Below are 27,364 nucleotides of genomic sequence, written 5' to 3' on the forward strand. Positions count from 1 at the left end.
CATGCATGCCTGTGTGTGTACTACATGTGTGCCTTATGCCCATAGAGGCCAAAAGAGGGCATCAGAGACCCTAAATCTGATGTTACATACCACTGTAAGCCACCATACAGATGCTAAGACCAAACCCCAACCCTCTGTATGTATAGGAAGTGCTCTTAACCACTGAGCCATCTCTCCAGACCAACAAAATACCTTCCTTATGACTAAACACTAAGTTGAAAACCTGGAGGAATCTTAGAACTCTATCTAGTCTAAAATGCTACAATATTTTAAAAGAATTTTATTCTTATTATAAGAGAATAAAACATTAACAGTAGATTTTTATTTTATATGGAGTAAATTTATGAAGAAACAATTTAACATGGTTTTAATATATCACAGATTACTCAAATCACCTAATTTATTTTACACATTTTGAATCTGAAAATACTTAAATTTTATATTTAATAAAGAAAATTAGGAACTCTAGCAAAATACTTCTGAATATTCTTCTATGACCTAAGAACAGTCCTTTCTAGTCCTGCCTTTCCCACAGTAATGAAGAGCTTCCAGAAGAACACTGAAGTGGCTGCCATAAAACCTGTGATTTATAAAAATGCTACTTTGATTTTTAAGTTATTAGCAGTCTGAAGAGCTCCTCCAAACCAGAATTATTATAGAATCTACTTCTAAGCCCCATAAGGCAACAAAGATGAATCTGCTATTACCAGGTTAAGAGAGCAGCTATTATCACGGGCCCGCAGTTTCCTTCAAGTAGCTCCAATGGAAAAAGCCACAAGTGAATAATAAAGACCTCATAATAGCTCTGAAGAGTTCTCTGTGTGATGAAGGCACTAAAATGAACTCCAGAGACTTTAAAGGGGGGGGGGCACCTCATCTCCTGATAAGGGAAAATAATTAACCTGACTTAATGCATCTGCAAAGGCTTCTATAAATCAGACTTTTATACTTCAAGAGCCAGAATAAGACCATATATCAAAAATATGTAGATATTGTCTTTTAAGTCCATGTAGCACAGCTCTAAACCTGCAGGCGTTTTCAGGTCTTTTTGTGAAGCACTCAATATGTGTTAGTCACAGGAGGAAGTGTGAAGACTTACAGTGCTTAATTTGCTGGAGGTAATAATGATGCGCCTCTCGTGCAACATGCTGGCGTACAACCGCAGCATGTTGTTCACGTCCACAGCAACGAAGTACTCTGTCAGGTTTCTCTGCACAAGAGAAAAGAACTGTTTGAGCTACAGTTCACAGAAATATGAGACAAAATGTTTTATAGGTGTACCCGTCATAAAGTTCAAAAGAAGATATTGTTAAAAGTGGCATTCATTAATGATAGTTAAAAGTGATACTTGTTGGCTGCCACATAACATGCCACATTCTACCATCATCTAAAACATCGCCTTCTCTATACAAGTATTTCTCAAAGATGACCACAGGATGGATCCCACACTTCAGTCTCCCTCGGCACACCACCATTTTCCCAGCTCCAGCCGAAGCCTACTTAACCATTATCTTTCGAGCACGTATCCAGGGACCCAGTTTTAACCAAATACTACTGGTGATTCACATATATACTGATGTTTGTAAAACTGCTACTCTGGAAAAATATATTTGAATTACTTCAAGTTTATCATTGCCTCTCCAGTGCCTAGGCACCCATTGGAGGAGAAGGATTTATAAACCATCCTTTGTTTCCTTATTAAAGAAAATCTCTAGGTTTTACCCCTCTTCAGGCTTCCTTTTTGTTACTATAATCAAATATAACTGTGATGCTCTATATTGATTCCTCAATTGAATACACGTTAGACTTCCACTATAAAACAAAGCAGGGTGAGCTACATTAACAGTGCTACTTACTACCTGTCCTCAGGAATTACTTTCAACTTACTGTTTAAAAAAAAAAATAAAAACCTTAAGCATTTTAGAAAGCAAATATTCCAAAGCACAGAAAGTATAGAGTATGGTGGGCAAAGATCTGAAAGGCTGAATTGGGGTGTGGGGGTAAGAAAGTAAGAAATCTGCCTGTTTCTTCAACTTGTAAAAAGCAGGGATCTTACAAGACAAACTGTCAATCATAGCATCTCAAATGAGTAAAATCTGAAGTTTCAGCGAGTGGTATTCAGCCTGGTGGGAAGAGGCTCACTTCCCACTGTCTCTGAAGCTCCCTTTACCTCCCAACTCCACTCCACTACACCATTACCTTTAGAACATGAAACAGAGCTACTTTTGTCATCACAAAAACATCCCAAGTGGAGAACTGCCACCCAGTACCCAGCACTGCCAGATGCTTCTATTCTGTTTCTCTCAACAGGACAACGGGAAGTATGTCAGTGATAACACAAAATTTTATTCTACTATGTTCTCGGTGTTTAATGGAATATTAGCTTCTTTAAATATTGGAAAATGATAGTCTCTAAAGATCAAACTTGAGCTCTCAAGATAGCTTAGCAGGTAACGGCGCTTGCCTTGAAGCCTGACGACCTATTTCAATCACTGGGACCCAGATGGTAGAAGAAGAGGGTTAAATCTCATAAACTGACAACTAACCTGCACAAATTCATTCATTCATATTCTCTCTCTATCTCGCCCTCTGTCTGTCAGTCTTCTTCTCTATCACTCCCTGTCTCCCCTTCTCCCCACTTCTCGATGTGTTAAAAATTAAAAACTAAAATGGAAACTAGTAGTCATTTGCTAGTGAATTAACGAGAAAGAAAAAAGAGAGTAACTCTGTATGAGACTTCTGAGTGACAAGGTCATGGACATCTGAGTCAGGATCCCAGGTCCATCAGGTACAAAGGTCAGGGATTCATCATGAGACCTGAGAGCTGGGATGTACAAGCTCTATCCTGAGCCACAGTGTACAATCAAGTTTATGCAAAATCTTTTGATAGAACTTATCTGAAAAACCCTTTCAGTCGAATTCATGTCATTGGATGTTTATAGAGTTTTAATTTGATAGTCTTGATTTGATCAGAAAGTTTACAACTGGGGGCTTGGGAGATGGTTGAACTTGTAAACACTTGCCACCCAAGCATGAAGACCTGACATGAGATCCCCAGTTCCCGAAATCCTAGCGCTTGAGAGGTGAGCCAGATAGACTTCAGGAAAGACTGGTAAGCTCCAGCGCAAGCCTTTCTCACAAAACAAGGTGGAGAATGACAGAACACCACTGTTGACCTCCATTCTCCTCATGTACTCATGTGTGTGCATACACATGTATACATACACATGGCTACTCATACATATGAAAACACAAGGAAAATTTACATTTTTTGAGCTATACTTTTTTCTCTGTTCCTCTCCCTTCCTCTCCCTTCCCCTTCAACCCTTTCCCATGGTCCCTATGCTCCCAATTTACTTAGGAGATCTTATCTTTTTCTACTTCCCATGTAGATTAGATCTATATATGTCTCTCTTAGGGTCCTCATTGTTGTCTAAGTTCTCTGGGATTGTGAATTGTTTTTTTTTTTCTTTTAAGTCTAAAAAGCCAATTATGAGTGAGTACATATGATATTGGTCTTTCTGGGTTACCTCACTCAATATGATGTTTTCTAGATCCATCCATTTGCCCGCAAATTTCAAGATGTCATTATGGGAAATTTACATATTTATAATTGCCAATCACTCACTATTCATGTTTGAGAAAGTAAATGTTATAATGATTTGAAAACTATACGGAAAAATAGTGCACATCTCAAATACATACACCTGAAGGAAATCTTCTAGTGATTTTCCGTTGATTTGATAGTTTATAACTGATTTATTTTAATGTTCTAAGAGAAACTGAAGCGGGTATTTTCCTTTCCCTACAGTTATCAAATGGCATGGCAGTACATCCACCATTTCCACTTATCCATGAAAGCTTAGACAGGAAGTACTAACTTAGATAACGCTCAAGAAAAACAAAGTATTTCCAGTATAGCATTATTACTTTTTACAATATCTTCAATTCTAATAAAATGCCTACTGCATTAAATTAAAACCAGGAAATCAACAACCGAGACACTAAGATTTAAACAAAGCTACAAAGAGGACATCTAAAACTCAATGATCCATTTACTAAAATAACTATAAAGGTGGAACATTTTCCTGAAATCTTTGTTCCCCACTGGGAGAAGCCACACCTCTACACCGCCTCACATTCAGATAGCCAAGGTCAAGAACTACCTGTGTGTGGAGGCCCTACCCAAACATCCCAGTGGCAGACATTCTTTTCTCCAAATCAGCACAGGCAATACAGAAGGAATAGTAGGGAAAGAAAAGGAGAAGTCACCATGGTTCCTTACTCTTTCCTAATTTCTCTGCAGAGAAACAGTGGGAACAAAGCTAACATTTGTAAGATGAAGACATTTTAGAAGAATTCACAGACACTTACACTCTCCGGGATCGTCGGGAGTCCAGTTATGTCAGGGGCAATGAAACAGGAGTGCTAGGAAGCAATGATAAAGCACAGAAGGACAGAAAATTAAATTTTCATATTCCATATAATTTGCAATAAGGAACAAAAAGAACACTGACAGATGAATGTCACTGATGAATAACCTGAACTTGAACGTGACAGAATCTCACAGGAAATGGCAAATACAAACAACTGTACTGTCCCATGCCAAAAGCAATGGTCAAAATCAGAGGCTCTGAAATTGGACATTAGCAGAAGAAGAATCTGCGTAAGTAATAAAACCAAAAAAAAAAAAAGAATATATTTCCAAAAGGTTACACATATAGAAATATACCTATGAACATGTACTTCAAAACATATTTAGGTAGGTTAAAAAAGATAAAGGTATGCTAATTAAGAGTTCGTAAAAATCTACTGACTCCTGGGTTTCTGTGATAAACGATAACAAAACTTTTGTAGCAAGTGCCTTATTTAAAAAAACAGCAGTAAAAGTAATCTTTATAAGATGGTGGCACATGCTTTTAATCCCAGCAGTCTGGAGGCAGAGGTAGGTGGATCTCTGTGAGTTCAAGACCAGCCTGGTCTACAAAGCAGGTTCCAGAACAGCCAGGGTTACTGATACACAGAGAAACCCTGTCTTAGGGAGAGAAAAAAGCATTTGCTATCCAAAACTACAAACTTTTTTATACACCAATAAATAAATATTAACTTCCAGAATAAATAAAGCAATATTATAAAAATGTCTACATGAAAAGAATGAGTCTCTAACCCCCAGTGTCCCCAAAAATGGTCCCCCATTTTATTCACCCAAATCAAAGTGCAATCATCAATCTGCTTTACTTTTTATTCATACTTTTATTTTCTGTTCATATTATGCTCCAAAATCATTTTAATATCTTTATCACATAGGAATATATTTAATCTTGTCTTATATCTAAAGATTAGAACAGAAACTTTCAGCATTTCAGTATTTAAACAGAGCTGAACAAGCACGATGCTGTTTCACACAGTCATAATTTTCCAGGGTGAAGAACAGTAAGTCTCAAGATGACCTGGTGACAAAGGAGAGAAGTGACAGGGCCGTGAGCACGGCATGCACTGCAGCACACTGCTGAGAGGGAACATGCAAGCTTATGCCTATTAAACCCTTTATCTGGATGTGCTTTTCACGTTATCTCCTTTCATAAAATTAAGGAAAAAAAGAAAGGACAAACAGAAAACATTCTAAGTGATTATTTTTAAATAGTCCATTTTCCAAAGAACCAGAGTGAATAAATCAGAAAAAAATCAAACAGTGATTTGAGAAGCCAGGGTCCTGGTCACTCACCGGCATCAGTGAGGGCTGATCTTTCAGAACTTGCTCACTGGCAATAAATAGCTCTTGGTTCTTATGAGAGAAAAATGAGCATTTTACTTTCATGGGGAAGCTTACCTGTGTGCTGAGACAAACCCATGTTGCTACATTACACAATGAAAGCACTAGAGTGACATTCATTCTGCAAGACAGTCTACATTCTGACCTGCTAATCTATTCTGGAAATGTCCTGTACAAAGTTTTGCACTGTGAGTACAAAGGCAGTGGATATTTAATGATTTTTTAAGTACAGTTTTTAAAAAAACAAAAATATATACATATTAACTTTTCATAAAATCTGCAGTATTCCAGGGATCAATAATCACTTCTAAGACTTCCAATAAAGACTTCAATAAAGATTATCAATTTTAATCTGTGAGATAAAATTATCTCTAAGTCTAGTTCAATACAACTGCTCTAGTTTTCAAACTTCCAATCAGTAATAGACAGAACTAGGTACATAGTAATCTGCTGTTGACTACAAAATAAATTATTATTGAACTTCACACAAAAGCGATAAATAGATTCTACTAGTATATTAGATAACTATACCTTGGAAACAGCTTCATAAGATTTGAAAGCTATTATAGACTATCAATTCATAACTGGCCAACAGGTATATAGAAAGGTTTTTCACATCACCAAGAACTAGAGAAATGCAAATAAACGCTCCAATATGCTACTTTATTCCTGCTGTAGAATAACCCCTCTGTATGCTGTGAAAATGTTTTATTACCATTGGTTAAAAAAGAAGCCAGGCAGAACAGAAGCAAGCGAGAAATCTAAGCAAAGATAAGGGAGAAGAAGGGTGGAGTCAGAGAGATGTCAGCAGCAGCTGGAGAAGCAAGACGTGAGGTGAGGTAGCAAGCCATGAGCGTTGTGGTAAAATATAAACTAAAAGAAAGGGGTTAATTTAGTTGTAACAGCTAGTTAATAATAAGACTCAGCTAATAAGACAAACCGTTTGTAATTAATATTAAGCCTCTGAGTTCTAGTTTTAAAAGGGCCTCGGGACCAGACAGGACAGAAGAAGCCTCTGTTTACACACTCCAGTGCAGCAAACATGATCAAGTAGATGAAAAGTAGAAAGCACCAAAGCAGCTGTAAAGAGAACACTAATACATTGCTGGTGGAAATGGAAACATGGGAAACTAAATGGAAGCACCTCCAAAAGGTAAAATTTAAACTGTCCTACTGATGCAGCAACCCCACTCTTGAGTGTGCACTTGAAAAAAAGAACACGAGTAAATCTGCATAACATCTTCACTACAGAGGCACTGCCCCCTTGTTTATGGAAGCACTGCTCACAGTAGCCAGGAAATGGAATCGACCTTGCATTCCACCATTACATATACATTCTAAAGGTAATTTTATTTATACCCATGCACAAACATGGCAACTACTATGTAGCTATTAAAGTGAAATTTTGTCATTTGTGATAATATGGTTAGGTTGGAAAATGTTACACTAATTAAAACAATAAAAATAGACACATGATTCCACTCATATATGCAATAAAAAAATTTGAACTCATAGAATTAGAGAGATATCATAGCATACTCCATCAACAAATAGTTATTCTATTAAAAATAAAATAAAAGCTTGGAGCACAGCTCAGTGGTGGATGGCAGAGTCCTGGGTACCATATCAAAACAAACAACACTACATAAATAAGAGCTGAATGGAGTACATTTTGTGAAGAGTTATTTAAATTCATATGATGATGTGTGTTTGTGTATATATACACATGTGTGAGGGTGCCTGTAGAGTTCAAAGGAGGGTATCAAATCCCCTGGTACCAGAGTTACAGGCAGCTGTGAGGCACTGATTTGGATGCTGGGTACAAAATTAATCCTCTATAAAAGGGCTGTTACCTGCTGAGCCATCTCTCCAACTCCAGAGTACATTTTTACTGCTTTGTAATACCCTATGACACTGGCTTCCATTTCTTTATTAAGTATGTATATTTTAATTGAGCACGTAAGTCTTGAACTAAGTATTTGTATTGCTTTATAAATATAATAGATTTTTTTAAAAAAAAATGTCTTCTTTTCATAAAATCCAGGCCTCTTTTGATGTCTTCCACTTCTCCTACCTCTCTATTACATTCCGACTAACCATGACAGTTTCTGCATTATTTGGAATTCAATGACCTGTGAGTCTTGAGTTCCTCCTTACCTGAACTTTTCTCTAGTTCTCACCTGATTTCCTTTCTTTTTCGTAATAGTCTGTCTGGGGGAGCAGATCAGACCTTTTTCTTTATGCCCCCAATAAACTATTTAGATAGCAACAGCTATGCCTGCTGAAGACTTCTCAATCTGAGTTCAAAATTCCATGTTCTCCTGGGCTTTTCATTCCATAGTTTCCAGTGAAAAATTGATTCTATGCACTGTGTAGTTTGCAGCAAAGAAAACATGCAAAGAAGGCAGCAAAATTTGAGGCAAAAACAAACATGGTCAACTGTGTGGTGAGAACTTCATAAACAGAAACAGGACAGCTTCTAAAGCCAGCCAAACTCCAAACAGGCTTTGGAGTGAAAAGAAAGGTTTGCGTTCACTTAAGATTCTAACCAAAACAGTAAGAACAGAGTGTGCTGGGGAATATTATTTTCAGGTGTGTGACTTTTTTTTTATACAGCATTTGTTTAACTCTGTGAAGCTGTGATTCTTTGCCTGTCTAAAACACCTGATGTGCTACTAAAGAGATGAACTGCCAATAGTGAGGCGAGAGCAAGAATAGCTGGGGCTAGCAGGCAGAGAGTGTAAACAGATGGAGACCGATGACGAAGAGAACAAGGAGAGGAGGACATCAGAGGTCAGCTACCCAGCCAGTCACAGAGTAAGAAGGAAAGAAAGGGATATAGAAATAGGGAAAGTTGGATGGTGGTGGTGCACCCTTTAATCCCAGTACTCAGAAGGCAGAGGCAGGTGAATCTCTGTGAGTTCGAGGCCAGCCTGGTCTACCTGCCTCAAACAAACAAACAAAAAACCCAGAGGCAAAAGGTAATCGGGATAATTTAAGATAAGGAAAGCTAGCAAAACACAAGCCAAACTAATGCTGGGCATTCATTACTAAGAATAAGCCTCCGCGTGTGTGATTTATTTGGGAGCTAGGTGGCAGGCCTCCCCAAAAAACAAAAGAATAAAATGTCACACAACAAGAGTGGAATAAAATAGTAAAACAGGAAAGCAAAACTTGAAGTAAATCTAAGAGGATGACCCTGAAAATCTAACCCAAATACTTGGAAACTGTATAAAATGAGGAGTTACAGGCAGATATGGTAGCTACTTAGGAGGCTGAGACAGAAGCATTGCAAATTGGATGCCAGCCAAAGCAACACAGTAAGGCTCACAGTCAGAAAGCACTACTCTGTCTCAAAAAAATTTTTAAAGGTTCTTGGCTACTTTAGAAGTGTCAGGAAGGGATCCATCTCATGGCATGGTTTTCCTTAGGGAAAACTTAAAACTATTATTTTGCAAAAAGATCTTAGCAATAAAATAATTCCTAATGACATATTGATATAACCATAAATCAAAACCTCGCTCGACCCTCACCAGGGAAGATTCTTCTTGCAATAAATGAGAAGTGACACAGAGACCTACAACTGGACAATGTACACAGAATGAGAGACTTTGGAACACTCAGTCCTAAATGGAATGCAGTTGTCAGAGCCCTCCCCTCAATGTTCAGGGGTCTATACAGCAGAGGAAGCAGAAAGATTGTAGAGTAAGACATGATGGATGGATGACTCCGAGGAAACACTGTCTTCCATACCCAGCATGACTGATGTACACATGAACTCAGAGACTGTGTCAGCATGCACAAGGCCTGCACAGGTTCAAGCCAAATAAGACCCAGCACTGAGAGAGGGAAATGGACTCGAAGTCCCACCTCTAACCAAGAAGCTATTTGCAACTGACATCTACCAGGAAAAAGAAAATTAGTTTTCTCCAATGGAGTGACACTGGGTACACCAACCGCCCTTTAGGGTGGTCCTCATGCCTAGCTGTAGTTGGCAAACATAAATGAACTCCACGGATTTCTTTTGGGTGTGTTTTGTTTTGTTTGGGGTTTGTTGTGGTTGTTATACTTGTGCTGTTTGGTGGTTAGTTGGTCCAGGTTTTGTTGTTGTTATTGCTTCTGACAAAAAGAACATGAAATTGGACATGTAGGAAGGCGGGAGAGGATCTGGGAGGAGTTGGGAAGAAGGAAAAATTTGATCAGATACATGTATGAAAAATGTAAATGAAAACAAAATTTTAAGGGCAGGGGTCTCCATGATGGAATGGTAACCTAGAATACCTAATGCCTAGGGGACCACTAATTTTTTTTAAGTTACAAAGTGAAGAGTTACAATTTTTTAAACAGAGAATTAATAAGAGTTTAAGGAAGTTTTTACTCTGACGGCTTTAGAAGACAGAACTAGAAGGAAAGACTCATTTAGGTAGAACTGCCAAGAAACTGAATGGGAGTACAAACACTGGGACTTCAGAAATGGAATAAGAGAGCACAGCTAACCATGTAGTGCAGGGCATAACAGGCAAGAAGACAGTTATTTCCAAAGAAAGAATATGAGAATATAATTTCATTATCACTCAAAACTTCAAAAAGCCTCATGTGAACAAAGATTAAAGCTGAATTTCCTCAGTTTTCTTCCCCTATTAATTTTTCTTCTCTTTTGAAAAAGAAAAAAACACAACATATTTGCAAGAAACAATGAAAGTATCATTAAATAAATCTATTTTATTAAAAAATTAACAAAAGGTATGAATGAAACCTCCACAGTTATCTACAACTTTGGATATTTAAAAGTTCCCACGGTACAAATCCTGGCATATCAACCTAAGCATATAAAAGGGGCAAAGTTCACTGAAAGTCTCCACAGAAAATTGGCACCATAAGCTTGTTGTTCACACAAATGCTGGTCACATTCCAGGGTTTCATAACTAACCTGGAAGGTATGTTCACATGTAAGAAAAGACAGGACATTTTAGCTGGAATCTTCATTTTTCATGTTACCATGCAACTTTCTCTTCTGAAGCATGCCTCATTTCAGGAGAGGTATTGAGTATATGTGCATGTATGTGTGTATACATGTGGGTATGTGATTTTATTATGTATGGATTTCATTTTGAAATCCAATGTTCCTTACAACCAAAATACTCCCACAGATTTGCCTACTGTCAGCACATAATAGCTTTTCTTCAATTTAACAGCTATAATAATATGCAATACAAGTTATATGAATCAAACCATGTCACAAGTCGACATTAGCACTAAGCCAGGCTAACATAAACATTAAAATTTTCCTGGAAATAGGGTGACTTGGCAAATGCCTCCTGGATTGTCTCCAAAAAGAAGGTATAAAGTACATACCACACTCAAGTTGACAGGCATGTTTGCCTTCGGTACTGGGTGATTATAGAGTGATTTGAGAGTTTCATTCAAATCATCTTCCTGAAACAAAGAAAGAATCATTTACTAATTAAAATACATAGGAAGCAAATAATTAAAAGTATCCTTGTGCATTACTACTAGGAATGTAAAATGATTTAAAAAATAGAATGTATGATCTTTTCTTAAATAATGAAACACAGAATTATCCCAATATTCAGTATTTATACCTCCAGACATATCTTAAAAACAACTGAATGTAACTACCAGAATAGGATGTTTTGTTTGAACTTGGAGCTTTATATATGCCTGGTAAAGCTCTCTACCACTTACTACGAATGGGTTTAATGAGAGAGGAAGCTGAGCAACCATCTATGTTCAGATGTCTTACAATACATACAAGGTAGATGCAGCTTAAATATCTACTAAAAGATGAATGAGTAAATAACTTGTAGTATAACTCATGCAATGAACGATCCACCAGCTTTTAAAAGGTAGAGGATTCTAGGAGGTGGCACATCAGTGGAACCTTGAACATATTACATTAAAAGAAATAAGCAAGGATAAACATTAGTGGGTCCACCTGTGTGGGACCCTTCTGCTAAGAAGGCAAATATAGATATCATGGCAGGTGCCAAGGAAGAGAAGAAAAGTAAATAGCAAACTATGGTTTAATGAGTGAAGCATTTGGGTTTGTTCAGGTATGTTGTATTGGTGATTAAAAACAATGTGTGTGATAAAAAATTATAATCTTTGAAATGACAACACTGCTTCTTCTATGCTATGTATATTTAAACACAATAAAGCAATAGAAAAAAAGGTCAGCTTACCAGTTCCTTCGCCAAGTAATCTGCCAGAGTGTTGAGAAGCTTATAGTACACTTCAAACCACGGCAAGTAACTGGAAGGAGAATTTACAGGTATGTAAAACACCTGGGGTTTATAACTAATAAATAAGCCGGGAAATGAAAACTGAACTGATATTCCTTGAAACACATTGATCCTGGAGAAGAGAAAAGAACTAACCCCATGTTTTCTTTACTAATTCCAGAAAATGTGTAACTATTATTATAGTAATATTAGCTATATATGCTTCCATCTTAAGTCAGTGGCATCTGCAAAAGAACTTAATCCTATGTCAAAGCAAGCACTGCATAAGGGTATCAACAAGCTAACTATAAATCTATGTCCAACTGCAGCCACATGTCACTTTATTGGAGAGAAGTGAGACCTTAAGAAATGTGCCCTTCATATGAGTGTCACAAAGTGCATTTGAATAAATTAAGATGTTGGCAATGTCACAAGGCCACCACTGTACAGTGGTCTATTACTACTGACTTGTACAGTATACAGCACATACTTGAATCGCTTTAAAAATACTTCCCAGTTGATACATAATGCAACAGAACCACTTACACAATTAATTCTTCAGAAACTATGTAACCATCATTAAAAATAAGGCCTTAAAAATAGCATACAAAACATTTTCAATGACAAAACCAATTATGATTTAAAATTCATTTTGATATGTAAAACTACTCTTTACTTACGTATTTGCGTATTATTTGCTTTCATTATTTATTTACTTATTTATTTTCAAGCAGAGTCTTACTATTTAGACCACACTTATTTTCTAATTCAGTTTACTACTTTCTATTTCAATACAAATGAACAGCCTAGGGCCAATGAGATAGCTCAGTGCCCAGACAGAGCGCTTTCCATGCAAGCATGAGAGTATGAGCTCAACTCCTGGAACCCACATAAGAAGGAGCAGAAGTGACTCCCCAGAAAGTGCCCTCTGATGACAGGCACATGCCCACACTCCTGCACTTATACACGGTAATGGTGGTTTTTAACTAAATAAAGCATGAGATACATGACGGCAATGTATGTTTATAATGAACAAATGGAAAAAACAGACTATGCCACAGAAGACAACTTTAAAGAGCCTTTGTCCCCTCCGGCGATGAATAAAGAGTGTGCTAACAAGCTAAACTTGAAAAGATGACTATTGGAAAACAAGAAAGAGGGAAGGCAGGATAGCCTGGGGGACCCTTAGCTCAATTCCTGGGATCACACACTGTTGGCTGGAGAGAACTGAATCCACAAAGCTATCCTATGACCTCCACACACACTGAGAGCCACCACCACCACCACAGGAAAAACATTTTGGGTGGGGGAGAAGAGTTTTCAGAAATTATAAAAGATGAGGGGGGAAAAATCTCAAAACATGGAAAGACAGAGAACAGCATAAGAAAATTTCCTGGAAACTAGAATAAAAAAACAAATGAAGAGCTGAAGAGGAAAAGTACCACAACACCAGCCTGGGTCAGGCCACTGAACAACAAACAGCAGCTCCCAAAAGAAAGAAAAGGGAACATTTCTTACAATATTAGCAAAATAGCCCCCTTCTGCAGACCTGAGTCTTCTGACTGAAGGTGTGATGACGTGGGAGATGAGGAAGCCACACTTCAGTTTCCCATGAAACTCAAGGATAGGAATAAAAAAAAAATGGGTGTTTCCAAGAAGACAAAGAGATGAGAGACAATAGGACCGAACTCCTCAATACAGACCCTGCAAGTGAGATGGTAAAGGCTTTCCAAGCAGAAGGAAGGAGGCCAAGTATAAGGGCAGAGTAACAGCATGCTCAGCCATTCCAGGATTTACGAATCCTCCTCCTGGCTTCAGATAATATGGGAAGCCATGAAAGAATGCAGGGGCATGGGAAACACAATAGAGATCGCAAAGAACAAAGGAGTCCAGAACCTAGGGTGTTCAAAGGTTTAGGACCCAGTTTGACAGGGAATGCGCCTTCGAGCAAACGTTGGACAGGCTCACAGTAGGCATGTTGATGCTTTGTGTGGGAACCTAGAAAACTCTTCATATATGATACCTCTGAAATCAATTTTGGATGTGAAAATCAGAAATATTAATTAAATTATTTAATGCCTCAAGCCCTAGTTTTCAGATAGCAATTCAACCATGCCTTATTAAAAAAAATACAATAATAATTCTTCATATTACAGCTTTTAAACAACTCAGTATAACATGTATTATCCCGCCATGATTTTTCTACTCACTATTCGTCTAAAGTCACTTGTTCCTCAGGTGACACCTGACAGAGAAGCAAGTGTGCCAACTACAAATCTCCTCTACTCCCTGCCCCCTCCTCCAAATCCAGTCACAAAACACCCAGGAATCCTGGGACACAATGAAAAGATGAAATCTTCAAATAATAGGAAGAGAGGAAGGGGAAGAAATCCAGGTCAAAGACACACACACACACAAACCTTTTTTTAAAATAAAATCATAGAAGAAAATTTCCTAACCACAAGAAAGACAAGCCTATCAAGGTACAAGAAGCATACAGAACACTAAATAGACTGGACCAGAAAAAAAATTCTCATCAGCATTTACTTGAAACAAAAAACATACAAACCAAACAAAAACAACTGGGTGGAAAGGGCTATTAAAAGTTGCAAGGGGTGGCCTTTCTCTTTCTCTTCTGGTCCCAGGAACCATGGGTTACCCTACAGACATGGCCAAGACTAAGAACCACACCACATAAAACCAGTCCCAAAACGCATCAAGAAACCCTGCCACAAAGACAGGATTCTCTTAAGGTGCATGCTGATTGGTGCTTATTTACGTTTTTCTGATCATGTCTTTCTGAACGCAAGCAACCTTCCTTAGGTTGTCATTTTCTTCGTTTTCATTCATGTAAATAAAGTGCACTGACACAAATGAAAGGCTGTCGACAGCATTAGACTGGCAGCCACCCCATTCTTTCAGGTCCTCAGATCCCAGGTCCAGCAGGCAAGATCTGCTGAGGTCAGCTGAAAAATCGAAAGGGTTTTGACCCCAAGATCCTGAGGAACATGTGCTTTACCAAGAAGCACAACAGGAAAGGAAACAATACAAAGGCACTGAGTGCACATGCAAAGGCCATTAAGGCCCTTGTGAAGCCCAAGGTGGTTAAGTACAACCACACACTTAGCCTTCTTGCTTTCATTGCTCACCTCAAGTTTGGGAAGCAGATTCTTAAATACATGGCCAAGGGTCATAGACTCTGTCAAACAAAGCCCAGGGCTCCAACCAAGACAGTGGCCTCAGCTCCAGCTCAGGCTCACAAAGGTGTCTGAGTTCTCTGTGAAGGCCCCATAGAAAGATTTCCATCTGCCAGTGTGAAGACAGACAGACTGATGTGACACACCTACACACTATTTCAGAAGGCCAGTGCCCTATGCTGTTTTTGCAAATAAACTTGAGGCAAGATCTGTATAATAATTTTAAAAGGGTGCAAGGGAAAAGGAGCAAGCCAAATATAAAGACCTATTAGGATAATACCTGACTTCCCTGGTGAGACTCCAAAAGTCAGAAGGGTCTGCGTAAATGGAGACTATTCACTAGTTTCCTGGCCACCCAGACCCAAATAATCACACAGAAACTATATTAACTACAACACTGTTTGGCCAATAGCTTAAGTGTATTCCTAGCTAGCTACTACATCTTAAATTAACCTATTTCTATTAATTGTGTATTACCACGAAGCTGTGGCCTACCAGTAAATTTCTGGCATCTGTTTCCTTTGGCAGCTACATGGTGTCTCCTTGACTCTGCCTATTCTCTCTATATATTTCTATTTGGATATCCCACCTGGCTTTACTCTGCTAAATCACGGGCAAAAACAGCTATATTCATCAACTAATAAAAGCAACATATATACAGTAGGATATCCCACATCATTTCCCTTTTTCTCTTTAAATAAAAAGGAAGGATTTAACTTTAACATACTAAGATTACATATTACAAAATAGATACCAAGCAAGAATTACAGTTACAATATTTCTTTGTGAGTCTAAAGTTGTATATCTAATTTACCTTTTATCATAACTGAGGAAAACTGCAGAGGCAAAAGGATCTCTGTGAATTCAAGGCCAGTCTGGTCTACAAGAGTTAGTTCTAGGAGAGGCTCCAAAACTACAGAGAAAAGAAAAAAAGAAAAGGAAAATTGTAACTAAAACTATTTGTATTCAACTCTTCAAAGACCCCAGAAGGATATATTATTACCTAAGATAATGGGACGTGCATTGTAAGCAACTTCCAAAGTTCTAAAATTGACAGAAACATCTCAGTTCCTTCTGGACAGATGTTCTATACTTTAAGAGACCGCAGAGATCAGATAAGATCATTATAGTCAACAAAAATGTTCACTCACAATAGATAGAGAAAGAAAGGCATTCCAAGATAAAACCAAATTTAAGCAGTATCTATCTATAAATCCAGTCCTACAGAAGGAGCTAGAAGTAAAACTTCAGCCTAAGGAAGGTAACCAAACCCAAAAGAACATAGGAATAATCTCAGAATAGCAAATCAAAAGGTGGGGGAGACACATCACAACAAATAACGGGAAGCAACAAACACTGCTCTTTAAAAACTCTCCATATCAATGGTTTCAAACCACCTCTACCCCACCTTTTACCAAAAGACACAGACTAATGGAACAGATAGACAAACAGGACCCATTCTCCTGTTATGTCCAACAAATACGCCTTAACCCTAAGGGCAGACATCACTTCAGGGTAAAAAGATGAAAAAAAGTATTTCAACCAAATGAACCTACAAAGTAAACAGGTGTAGTCATTTTAGTATCTAAAAAAAAAAAACAGACTTCAAACCATAAATACCCAGAAAATATAGGGAAGGACATTACTAACAATCAAGGGGAAAACCCACCAATATGAGATATCAATTCTTAACATCTATGCCCTAAACACAAGAACACCCAAGTTTATAAACGAAATACTACTACATCTTAAATCACATATTTATCAACATACTGAGAGTTGATATCACATTCTCACCAACTGACAGGGCATATGGACAGAAACTAGGCAGAGAAATATGGAGCTACTTTATGTAATAAAACAAATGGGCCCAACAGGTTTTTATGGAACATTTCACCCAAACACAAAAGAATATCCCTTTTGGAAAGTGGGGGGAAAGGTACAGCTCAATTAAAAACAATAAAGTATAAAATTAAAAAAAAAAGAATATCCCTCCTCAGCACCTCATGGAACTCTTATCTAAAATACACAAACTCAGATAAATTCAATAGATACATAATAATACCCTGTGTTCTATCTGATCACTACAGATTAAAACTGAATAAAACAGAAATCTTAGAAATTCATAGAAAATCAACAACTCACTACTGAATGAAAACTGAGTAAATAAAAAATTAAGAAAAACATCCTCGAATTGAGTGAAAATGAAGACATAAAAAAAAACCCAAACATTTGAGACATGATGAAGGCAGTTTTAAGAGGCAAGTTCATAGCACTAAGTGCCTACATAAAAAATCTGGAGCAATCTCATAGCAAAAAAGAAGGAGTAGACAGAAAAAAATAATTGAACTCTGGGCTGAAATTAATAAAACAGAAACAAATAAAATAACAACAACAACAAAAATGCAAAGAATCAATGAAACAGAAGTGGCTCTTTAAGAAAAATCAAAAAGATTGACAAACTTAGCCAAATTAAATAGAAGGCAGAAAAAGAATATTCAAACTAATAGATGAAAAGGGGACATAATAACAGACTACCAAAGAAATTCAGAGAATAATAAGAACATACTTTAAAAACCTGTACTGCACCAAATAGGAAATCTAAAAGAAATGGGTAAGTTTCCTGATATATAACACGTAAAAAAGTTAAAGCAAGATCAGATAAACAATTTAAAATGACCTATAACCACTATTAAAATCGAAACAGTATTAAAAGTCTCCCAATCAAAAAGAGACCAGGGTCAGTAGTGCAGAATCCTACCAGAGTTTCAAAGAAAAGTTAAAGTTAATAATCCTCAATTTATTGCCCAAAAGATAAACAGAAGAACATGGCCCAAATTTGCTTCAAGACCACGGTTACCATGATACCTAAAACACATAAAGGCCCCACAAATTTCACTTATGAACATAAATGCAAAAATACTCAATAAAATACTTGCAAGACAAATCTGAATAAAATACTTGCAAGAACACACCAAGAAGATCATCCATGATCAAGTGATCATATCGTAGAAATTCAGGGATGGTTCAACATACATAAATTAATAAATGTAAATTCATCATACAAACAAACCAAAAGAGAAAAACCACATGATCATCTCATTAGATGCAGAAAAGGTCTTTGACAAACTCCAACACCCTTTCAATTCAATCCCCAAAGCAATTCCAACACAAGTCTTCACTATTTTTAAAGGACAATTTTCTGCTTTATATGAAGAAGAAGAAAAAATAGGATAGCTAAAATAACCCGGAATAAAAAAAGAGCTGCAGATGGCACCACCATTCCCTACTTCAAGTTCTACAGAGTTATAATAATAAAAGCAGCATGGTACTGGCACAGAAATAGGCAAGTTGATCAAAGGAGTCAAACTGCAGAATTGAAGACCCAGGAATGAATCCACACACCTATGCACACCTTATTTTTTTTTAAATAAAGAAGCCAGAAATACACACTGAACAAAAGACAGCATCATCAACAAATGGTGCTAGTCAAAGTAGATGGCTGCAGCTAGATCCATACTTATCACCCTGCACAAAACTCAACTCCAAAGTTCTCTTTGTTCACAATGTACTTCTGAAATAAAAAGACACTCAGACTTCTGCAAGATCATTCCCTGACACATCAGTAAGTACTATAACAACAAAGCACAAAGTGAGGACATGTGTGGGTTCTCAGTGATGAGCTGCTCATTACAATAAATCATTCATACTTTTTAATAAAAACAGCACTCCTATCTAAGTGGAATTGGTCTGTAAAGATCCAGACATGCTCCTAAGAACAGTAAAGGCATTTCTGCTGCAAACCCACAGCCATGCAGAGCAGAGACTGCAGACTGGCTATCTGCAGCTGCAGCCAACCAACCCAGGGCTCTGTTTTCTACACCAGCAGTTTTGTGGTTGTGCTTAATCTAATACACTGCTAGTTTCTAAATCTCAGATAATACATTTGAAAAATCTTGTTTCTCTAGCAATGTTAAGGACTGGACTCTAGCCACACATTTCTCTAACAGAGCCTGGGGCCAAGAGGTGTTCCCATGCTTTCAAGGGTAAGAAATACTCTCGTGGGTTTTAATTTGTGGGTTGTTTGGTTTTTTTGTATTTTCTTGGCTAATTTCTAAGCAATATTTATTCAAAGCAATCTTCACAAACATATAAAATCTAAATAATTACCAGTAACTTAAATTTTCCCCTATTTTTGTACTTCCAAACATACTTAAAATATATTTTCTTGCATTTTTTTGATAACCAACCACAAGAATGCCAACCAAAAGAGGAAAATGAATCTGCTTTCTCATATGAACGTTTTAAAAGTAAAAATGTAACCTGATCAACAAACGATGTGACTGTTATGAATTTGTAAATATATAAATGTAAAACAAATTACTCCTCAAAAAGCCAGTAGTCTAAGATTTTAAGACTATGTCCTAAATTCCAAAGAAGACAAGAGGCAAAAGACAGATGCATACACCCAATCAGAAGCTCATCTGGTGGCGTCAGAAGACTCTGCCACATTTGGACTTCCACTATAGTGCTAATAAAATTTTTACATTCAAAAGGCAAAGGTTAAATAAAGGAAAGGAAATGCTTTTTGTCGAACAGTCAAACCACCACTACCAGCCTGAGTGATCAGCAGGAATAGGAATCAAATAAAAGGAGGGAGCCGGCCTTTCCTTAGGAAAATCTCTCAAGACTAGAGGCTGCTTGTCCGCTAGAAAATTGACACAAAATGTGCAAAATTGAAACATTCTGCTTCTAAGGGGTTTGTCTAAAGGAAGAGTGTGAAGCCTTCAAGTTTGGTATGAGTTACAGGTAGCAAAGAGGGCTACAAAAGCCTTAACCATAAATCTGCCTTCCTCATTAGAGTATTTCATTTTGAACCCTTGGCGACATTTTTATAGTTGTAAAATTACGGTAATGAAATTAGAGAGGAAGAGTATGTCTTGAATCTTTGCTAGCATATGAAAGCAATTTTAAACATAGGTAATAAGGACAAGTTAGTGATCTAAGAACAGCTTTGAAATCTTGCTAAACCAGGACAGACACTTCAGAGAAAGAACTCTAACACCACAAGCCTCAAATTAAATGTCATTTTAATATTACACTGGACTAAATTTTAACTGTTCTTAAATAAGATAAATAGCAGTAAAAAAACATATTAACTGCCAAATAATACGATAAGATAATTCTAGGAGAAAAGCAACACATGGTTTTAGTAGCATGTGTGCAGTACCAACTTATCAGGAAAATAAAAATAAAAGTGATCATTGATTAATCATGTATGGTATTTCTGCATAGGAGAATATTACAGTCATCAGAGCTCTTATGAACTACTTTATCCAAGTATCTTTCAAATTATAAATACTGCTAATAGTCATCCCTTAATTTGATAAACTGGACAACAATATGTTGTATATGAGGAAATAGAGGGAGGGATGACTGATACTAAAGAGCCCTAACTTTGAAGGACAAAGATGGAGACACCTCAGCAAGCCTGAGACATTTTTCTAATCCCAGAGGAAAGCAAGGCTATTTTAATAAAAAAAAAATCCAATAACCAATGATGCTCACTACGAAAGGCTATCTTATTAACATGTTTTTTACTTCTAATTTATTATATTCACAGGTAAAAGTACTTCTAACTCAGGAGTCAAAAAAACATTCAGCTGTTCTGCCAAATGCACAAGTTTGAGTCAACATTATACTACAAATTAATGACAAGTGGCTTACAGATACATATATATACATACATATATATACATAATTTAACAAGAAGCATATTTCATGCTTTATATTAATATTTTTAAATAATGATAGCTTTCCCAAATTTTAAAAATATAAGAAATGTATATCAACTATGGTAAGCATATAATAATTACTTTGGCTTACTAACAGGTTCAATATATTCAAAATATTTGAGATTAAAAACAGGACACATTTCAAACTCTTTGATTATAAATAGTATCATGAAACAAATTTAAATAGAATAAATTTGAAGGACACAGATTCAAATCTAAACAATGAAGTCTATAACTTGTTCTCAAATGGATCATTAAAATAATGGGTCATTAAAAATAATAGGGAAGACAGAAAGAGAAAGTATGAGGAGAGAGAGGATGGAACTGATGGCTCTGGGGATGCACACACAGCAGCTCACTGTACTACCGGAACTCTCTGTAAATTTTGATTTTTAGTGGAAATTTTCAAAAATTCGTAGAAAACAATTAGAAAATACATATTGTCATCGGGAAAAATCTAACCTTGTAAGAATACATAAAAAAATATTCGCTCCTTTAAACTTTAGCTTAGAAACAAGGATAAAAGAGACTCTATTAAAACTCTCCATCCAACTCCATCCAGCTATCTAAACAATCTTCCTCAGCTAAAGCTTTCAACATATGGACAAGTTGTGGCATTGCATGTCTTCAATTCCAACACTCAGAGACAGAAGCACGCTCATTGTGAGTTTGAAGCCAGCCTATTCTACATAAGGAGTTCCATGTCATACATGGCTTGCGGGGGGGGGGGGGGGGGGATCAATCTATACTTTGAAACATAAGGTTCCTTTGGGCAAAACATAAGTTTTAAGTAATATTATTACCAAGAATAAAAAAGTGATATCTCAATGAAAAGGACACATATTCTAAAATAGTTATCCATTTTGAATAAAGAAAAAGTTATTCAGCTCCAACATTTGTTTTATTAAACAACAGAACTCACTATATAGCAGAGACTAACTTCAAATTTGCAACCCTCCTGCTCCTGCTTCGAGTACTGCTAATACAGACATGTACTGCATGTCTCTCAGTGACTGACAGATACAGCTCAGTAGAAGTCACACATTTTATACCAAGGTACTCTGGTTTGAATGACATGTCCCCCATGGTTCAGGCGTTTGAACACTTCATCTCCAGTTGGTGCCTGTCTTAGTAGTTTTAAGAGGGATGGCCTTGCTGAAGAAAGTATTTCACTAACCCACCAGCATTCGTAGTTAAAACTGCTGACACCATTCTGAGTTGGCTCTCTTATCTCCTGGCTATGGTTTGAAATGTGAACTTCCAACTGTCCCTGCCATCACGCCTGCTGCCTGCGGCCATGTTCCCTGCCATGAGGATGAAGAGCTCTTATCTCTCCAAAACCATAAGCACAAGATAAACCACAGCAATAGAAAAGTAATAATATGAAAGGCTTCTTTTATATGTTCATCTGAAAATTGAATACTATCTTTCTATAATCATTTCTACTGAGTCTAGAATTGACAGTTTCTATAATATACATATACATATGTATGTATGTATATATGGACAAAGAATTCTACTTTTTTTATAGGCTATATCCAGATTCTTTGTTCACCACAACATCTTACAGGAACTCTGAGTTTAAGCACTTCTTTTTCAACTTCCAACAAATCACAGTCCTTTGCAGGAGGGGACTATGAAATCATCACATAACTAAAGCCCTATTATTTCCAGCTTATTGTTTCCACTGGGATAGGTAGGAGCTGCAATTAGCAGATATCGCCATTTCTTAAAAAAATTAGGAATATAAATTTTATAAAAAAATCCCTAAAGCACATAAGGTTAACTAACATCTTTTAAACTTTTATAAATGCACAGTGGCTTAACAAAACTCTATAATTTCTTCTACAATCACAAGTTTGCAACCTTTGCCTTAAAACAGAAATTCATTCACTGAAAAAAAAAATCACATGAGCATCAATGGCAGAAAAGAGCATTATGCTAACTTTATTAAGTGTTATCCTGTTTACACAAATCACAACTCACATATAAATATTTAATTTTCAGTGATAAATCTACAACACCTTATCTGTAAAAGATATAGTTCTTTTAAGAAAGTTCTAATGTTATTAGTAAACAATTTGCTCTGTCTGTGGAAATTATTTCTCACTTACTTGGATTTAGACTGAACAAGTACAGAAAATAAATAATTATAAAAAGTTACTTTGTTTTGATTTTTTGAAATCCCAAGCATGATAAAGCAAAAGAGAAAGATAATTTATTTTATAGCCAAGTTTTGATTATAATTACTCACCTAAGAATACATAAACAAATTCTTCCTCCTGATGTGAGTCTGCAGAACCCAAATCTCTGCTTACTTTCAATATCTGTCAGTACGAAGGTAAAGTGCTGTCCGACTTGATTCTGAGATGCCCTAAAATAAAACAACATCACAGCATTAAATCTGTGCTGATTTTTTTTTAAGATAAAAAGCCTGACTAGTATTTACATTGGTTCCCCTCCCAACACTGGGTTCTAGATGCTGCCCTGATGAGAACTACAGGTGCAAGAATCATAATCAACTCAACCAGCTCATGAGTCAGGAGTCCAGCACTGCAGTAAGCTCTAACGGCTCATGGTTGGAGCAGATCAACAAATCAAATGCCTCACTCGGAAGTCAATGCTCATCTCACATTTTCAAAAGAATAAGTTACCCATAAAATACATCATGAAGTTGGAGCCATGGTTACTCATGCTGCAGAAAAATCAATAAATTTAGTCTCTACACTTATCTCTAGCATCTCTCTCATCTAAGGTATTCTGCTTTTCCCAAATTGTAGCTGCTTGGACAGCAAACCATATTGCCTCATCATCTGATGGTAATTGCCATCATGTTGAATTGTCTCTTCTGTTGACATTCTTACCCAATGTAGTACCATCTCAACAAGCACGACTAGTATTTTTCTTAGTATTATCTTTTAGAACTATCAATACGCTACAGAATCGAACACCAACTCAAAAGAATACACTTCCTACTAAAGAAGCCTATCTGGGTTTTACCTGATTTTGAAATAAATAGGCTAGAACTCAATAGCATGTGCCACTTCAGCATAAGGAATGATATAAAGTCACTAGACAAAATGTTTATCTCTGCTGAAAATGTATCAACAGACTTCCAGATACTGGCTCATAAAACCAGAATAAAACTTGAGGTTCTTTGTCCCAAAATAAAATACTGATGACATATAAATTTGGTTTTAAAATAAACATATGGATTTTTAAAAGCTGAAATGTTACTGCTAGTATTCTAAAACTGCAAATTATTTGTCACAAATGCCAGCTACTAAACAAGTACACATCTAAAGGACCAGGGCAAGTAGAAATCTAAATGGACAGGGAGTTTTCTAATTTTATAAATTTCAAATAAATCCTCTAGTGATTAACATATGTTCTAGTGTTCAAGATACCCTCTTGTAGTTTTTCTCCCTTTATTTTGTTTTTACTAATTTTGGAGTAAGACAGAAGAACTAATACTCCAGAAAAAAGTTAAGAAAATATTTTTTCATCAGCAATATTTATTAGTAGTAACTAGCATATACTATTAGATCACTTTACAATCTATACACTAAAATTTCAATCTCAGTCCCACTAATCCTTGGCAAAATGTCTCCCTAAAATAAATTTTCTTTTAAAAATTTTGTATGTTACACTCAAATAAAACTAATAATAGTGATAAATCACATGAAATACAATAAATATCATTATGTCCAGGGATAGCTATTATACTAAATTCCAACTACAAACAAGAAGTTCACTTAGTATTTGCAGTGAAATATAAACACAATGAAATTGTCAAAGTTACTGGGGAAGTTTCCCACAGCTACCGCAGTAACACCCTGTTCTATGTTGCTGTTCTTGGGAGACAACTGAGTTCACAACATCACATAGATGCTTTTCCAATTAGGGTGAACTGGAAGTGAAAGCAGGGTACAGATATCTAGTTTTAAAAGACTATCCGAAGGTCCTCATCAATGACATTTTTTTCTGCTAGTTCTTATAATCTATACCTGAAGAACAAAAAGAAAGAACGAAAGAAAAAAAAAAGAAATATAACCTGTGGCCACCACTGCTTTAAGACCTCCTCACTGGCCACGGCAGAGGAAGGAAAAGAATAATCTGAAACACATTATCTAACTATCTAATTCTGAACCTCTCCTCTTCAGTGTGTGAACAGAAAACAATGAAGATATGTGTTATTTTCTTACCATGTGTGCAATGGAAGCATAAAGTCATCTTAATTATGAACTTATACTATACCTTTCCACATCAAAGGGAAAACAGAACTTGGGCACACTCTGCAGTACTTCCTACAAATGCAAATTCAAAAAGAGGATGCTTTAGAATGTTTTTAAATGCAGTTCAAACTTTTTTGAGACATTTTCAAGGAGTGGATGAAGTATTTTTAAGACAAAGGCACAGGTTCTCAGACTGCAATAATTGATTATTAAAAAGGAATTAAGTGTGTGCTTTGGCAGATTGCACTGACAATGCCCGGAAGCCCCAGGAGGGAAAGGCCTGGCCTGAAGGGTATTAACACCCTTGGCATCCCCGCTGGGATCCCCTTCAACAAGGCCATATGGATCTCACAAGAAGCACTGCACCATATGGGCAAGCTGTGTCTGCTGCTACTTGTACCACAGGCTAGCCACAGGGACTTTTCACAGATTCTGGCTCAAAAATATAAACGTTGTTTCATTTAAAATGCAGGCAGAGAAAAGGGAATGGATTTGGCAGCGGAATGAATTACTGAGAAGTATAACAACTCTGCATGTCCCAAACTCAAATGTTTTTCTTAATTAAAAACCTCTGTATAAATTCTAAAATATACATTTGCATGTTTAAACACTTTCTACTAAATTTATCACAAATAGTCCTCTTAAATGTGTATCTTAAAATAAGTATCTATTATAATATAGTTAAATAGTAAAATATTAATTAAATATTAAAAATGAATGTTTTATGAAAACAGGCACAATCTCATTAAAAATCTAGAGATAATATTTATTAAATTACAATAAAATGCAAACAATTATTAGACAGTAGGAAAAATAAGAAAAAAAATGTTCTTCGATGTAGCTGAACAACACATTAAAATTTAATTTTGAATCTAAAATTCATCTATAATTACAGACATCATAAAAATTAAAGTTAAGTGATCTCATAAAGAAGCAGAAACTAAAAACAATGCCTGTTAAGAAACAAAGGAGCAAGTATCTTAACAAAGCAGTCACTTCCACAATTACATTTTACCAGTAAAATCAGACAGACCCAACAACATAAACCTTCTATAGAAATACATTACTAAGTATTTTTAAGTGAATTTCTTAATTTTAAATACACACACACACACACACACACACAGAGCAATTATCAGTTTAAAATAAAATCTTGTAGAAATTCAATAGCAATACCTAAGAAAGCTTCCCGAGAGCTAACCCACAGAAGCGTAAAGAAAAGCACTGTATTAAAGGAAAAGCATCCCAGCCTTATGGCAAGTGTGCAAGCTTGATCAATGTACTATTCAAAGTCTTAGCTCAGGTCTGTGTGGAGAGAAAGTTATCTTACTCTTTATAATATTCTGCTAAATGAAATTACAGAAGTCATTAGACATGAAATAAATGACTGAAAACAGCTTACTACAAATAAGTACAGTTGTTTTCATTTGACTGTTGCTTAATTGTTACCTTGTGTTTGTGTTATATAACAGGAAGTCATTTACCGTATGTACTACACCTATACAGAGTTGTAAGATAAACTCTTGCAAAATTACCCACATAAACCAGAAACAGTAAAAAGCATTCAAAGTCATTGTCTACCTCTGAATATATGTAAATTAGCTGTATATTTCACATTCATTTTAATGCTCAAATTAAGGAGGAAGCCTCTCACTTCGTTGCTTAATCTTTCACAAACACCCCCTCTTTTCCATAAGCAACATGCATGCAACACACTTCTGCAAAACAGCCTCAGCTCGCTTCCCAACTGGCAGCAGCATCCCTCAGGGGACAAGTCTTTAAACCTCTTCACTCTTTAAAATTCAACCAGCCAGCAGGTCTATAGACAAGTGTATAAACAGTATAGGGAAAAGCCTCCTCTCAGCCTCTGTCAGTGACAGAGCGGCTGTGCTGCTGACTGTTCTCCCCTGGCAGTGTAAGCAGGGGGCACAAAGACCAACAGCTCAAATCCTCCGAGTTCCTAGAACTTAGTGTCTTCCCTAATTGTAGGTGCAATATAAACTAAAGTGACTTTAAACAGAGGAGGGTGACGAGAGGGAAAAGCATTCAGACAGCTTTTGCTCTCTGAGTCACTTTAGTAATAGTGAAAATATCTCTACATATATTAGAACTAAATGTGAGG

The 27,364-nt window shown here is 36.5% G+C and overlaps 1 protein-coding gene across 4 annotated transcripts in view; it reads right to left on the minus strand.

Moving 5' to 3' along the window:
* The window catches only part of Dennd1b (DENN domain containing 1B), a 216,468-nt gene that overhangs the window by 112,682 nt on the left and 76,422 nt on the right, over positions 1–27,364 (minus strand). For 2 of the 4 annotated variants that reach the window (XM_085688160.2, XM_085688161.2), the window contains exons 4-10: positions 25,265–25,314; positions 23,262–23,381; positions 11,977–12,046; positions 11,129–11,209; positions 5,726–5,785; positions 4,375–4,428; positions 1,100–1,210 (exon numbers count right to left, since the gene is read on the minus strand). In XM_085688160.2, coding sequence (XP_085544286.2) covers positions 1,100–1,210; positions 4,375–4,428; positions 5,726–5,785; positions 11,129–11,209; positions 11,977–12,046; positions 23,262–23,381; positions 25,265–25,314 — 546 coding nt within the window. The remainder of the gene's footprint in view (positions 1–1,099; positions 1,211–4,374; positions 4,429–5,725; positions 5,786–11,128; positions 11,210–11,976; positions 12,047–23,261; positions 23,382–25,264; positions 25,315–27,364) is intronic. The other 2 variants (XM_085688162.2, XM_085688163.2) reach the window with 1 other exon arrangement.

The sequence above is a fragment of the Myodes glareolus genome, chromosome 5 (genome assembly GCF_982192425.1).
Source record: "Myodes glareolus chromosome 5, mMyoGla1.1, whole genome shotgun sequence".
Lineage (NCBI taxonomy): Eukaryota > Metazoa > Chordata > Mammalia > Rodentia > Cricetidae > Myodes > Myodes glareolus.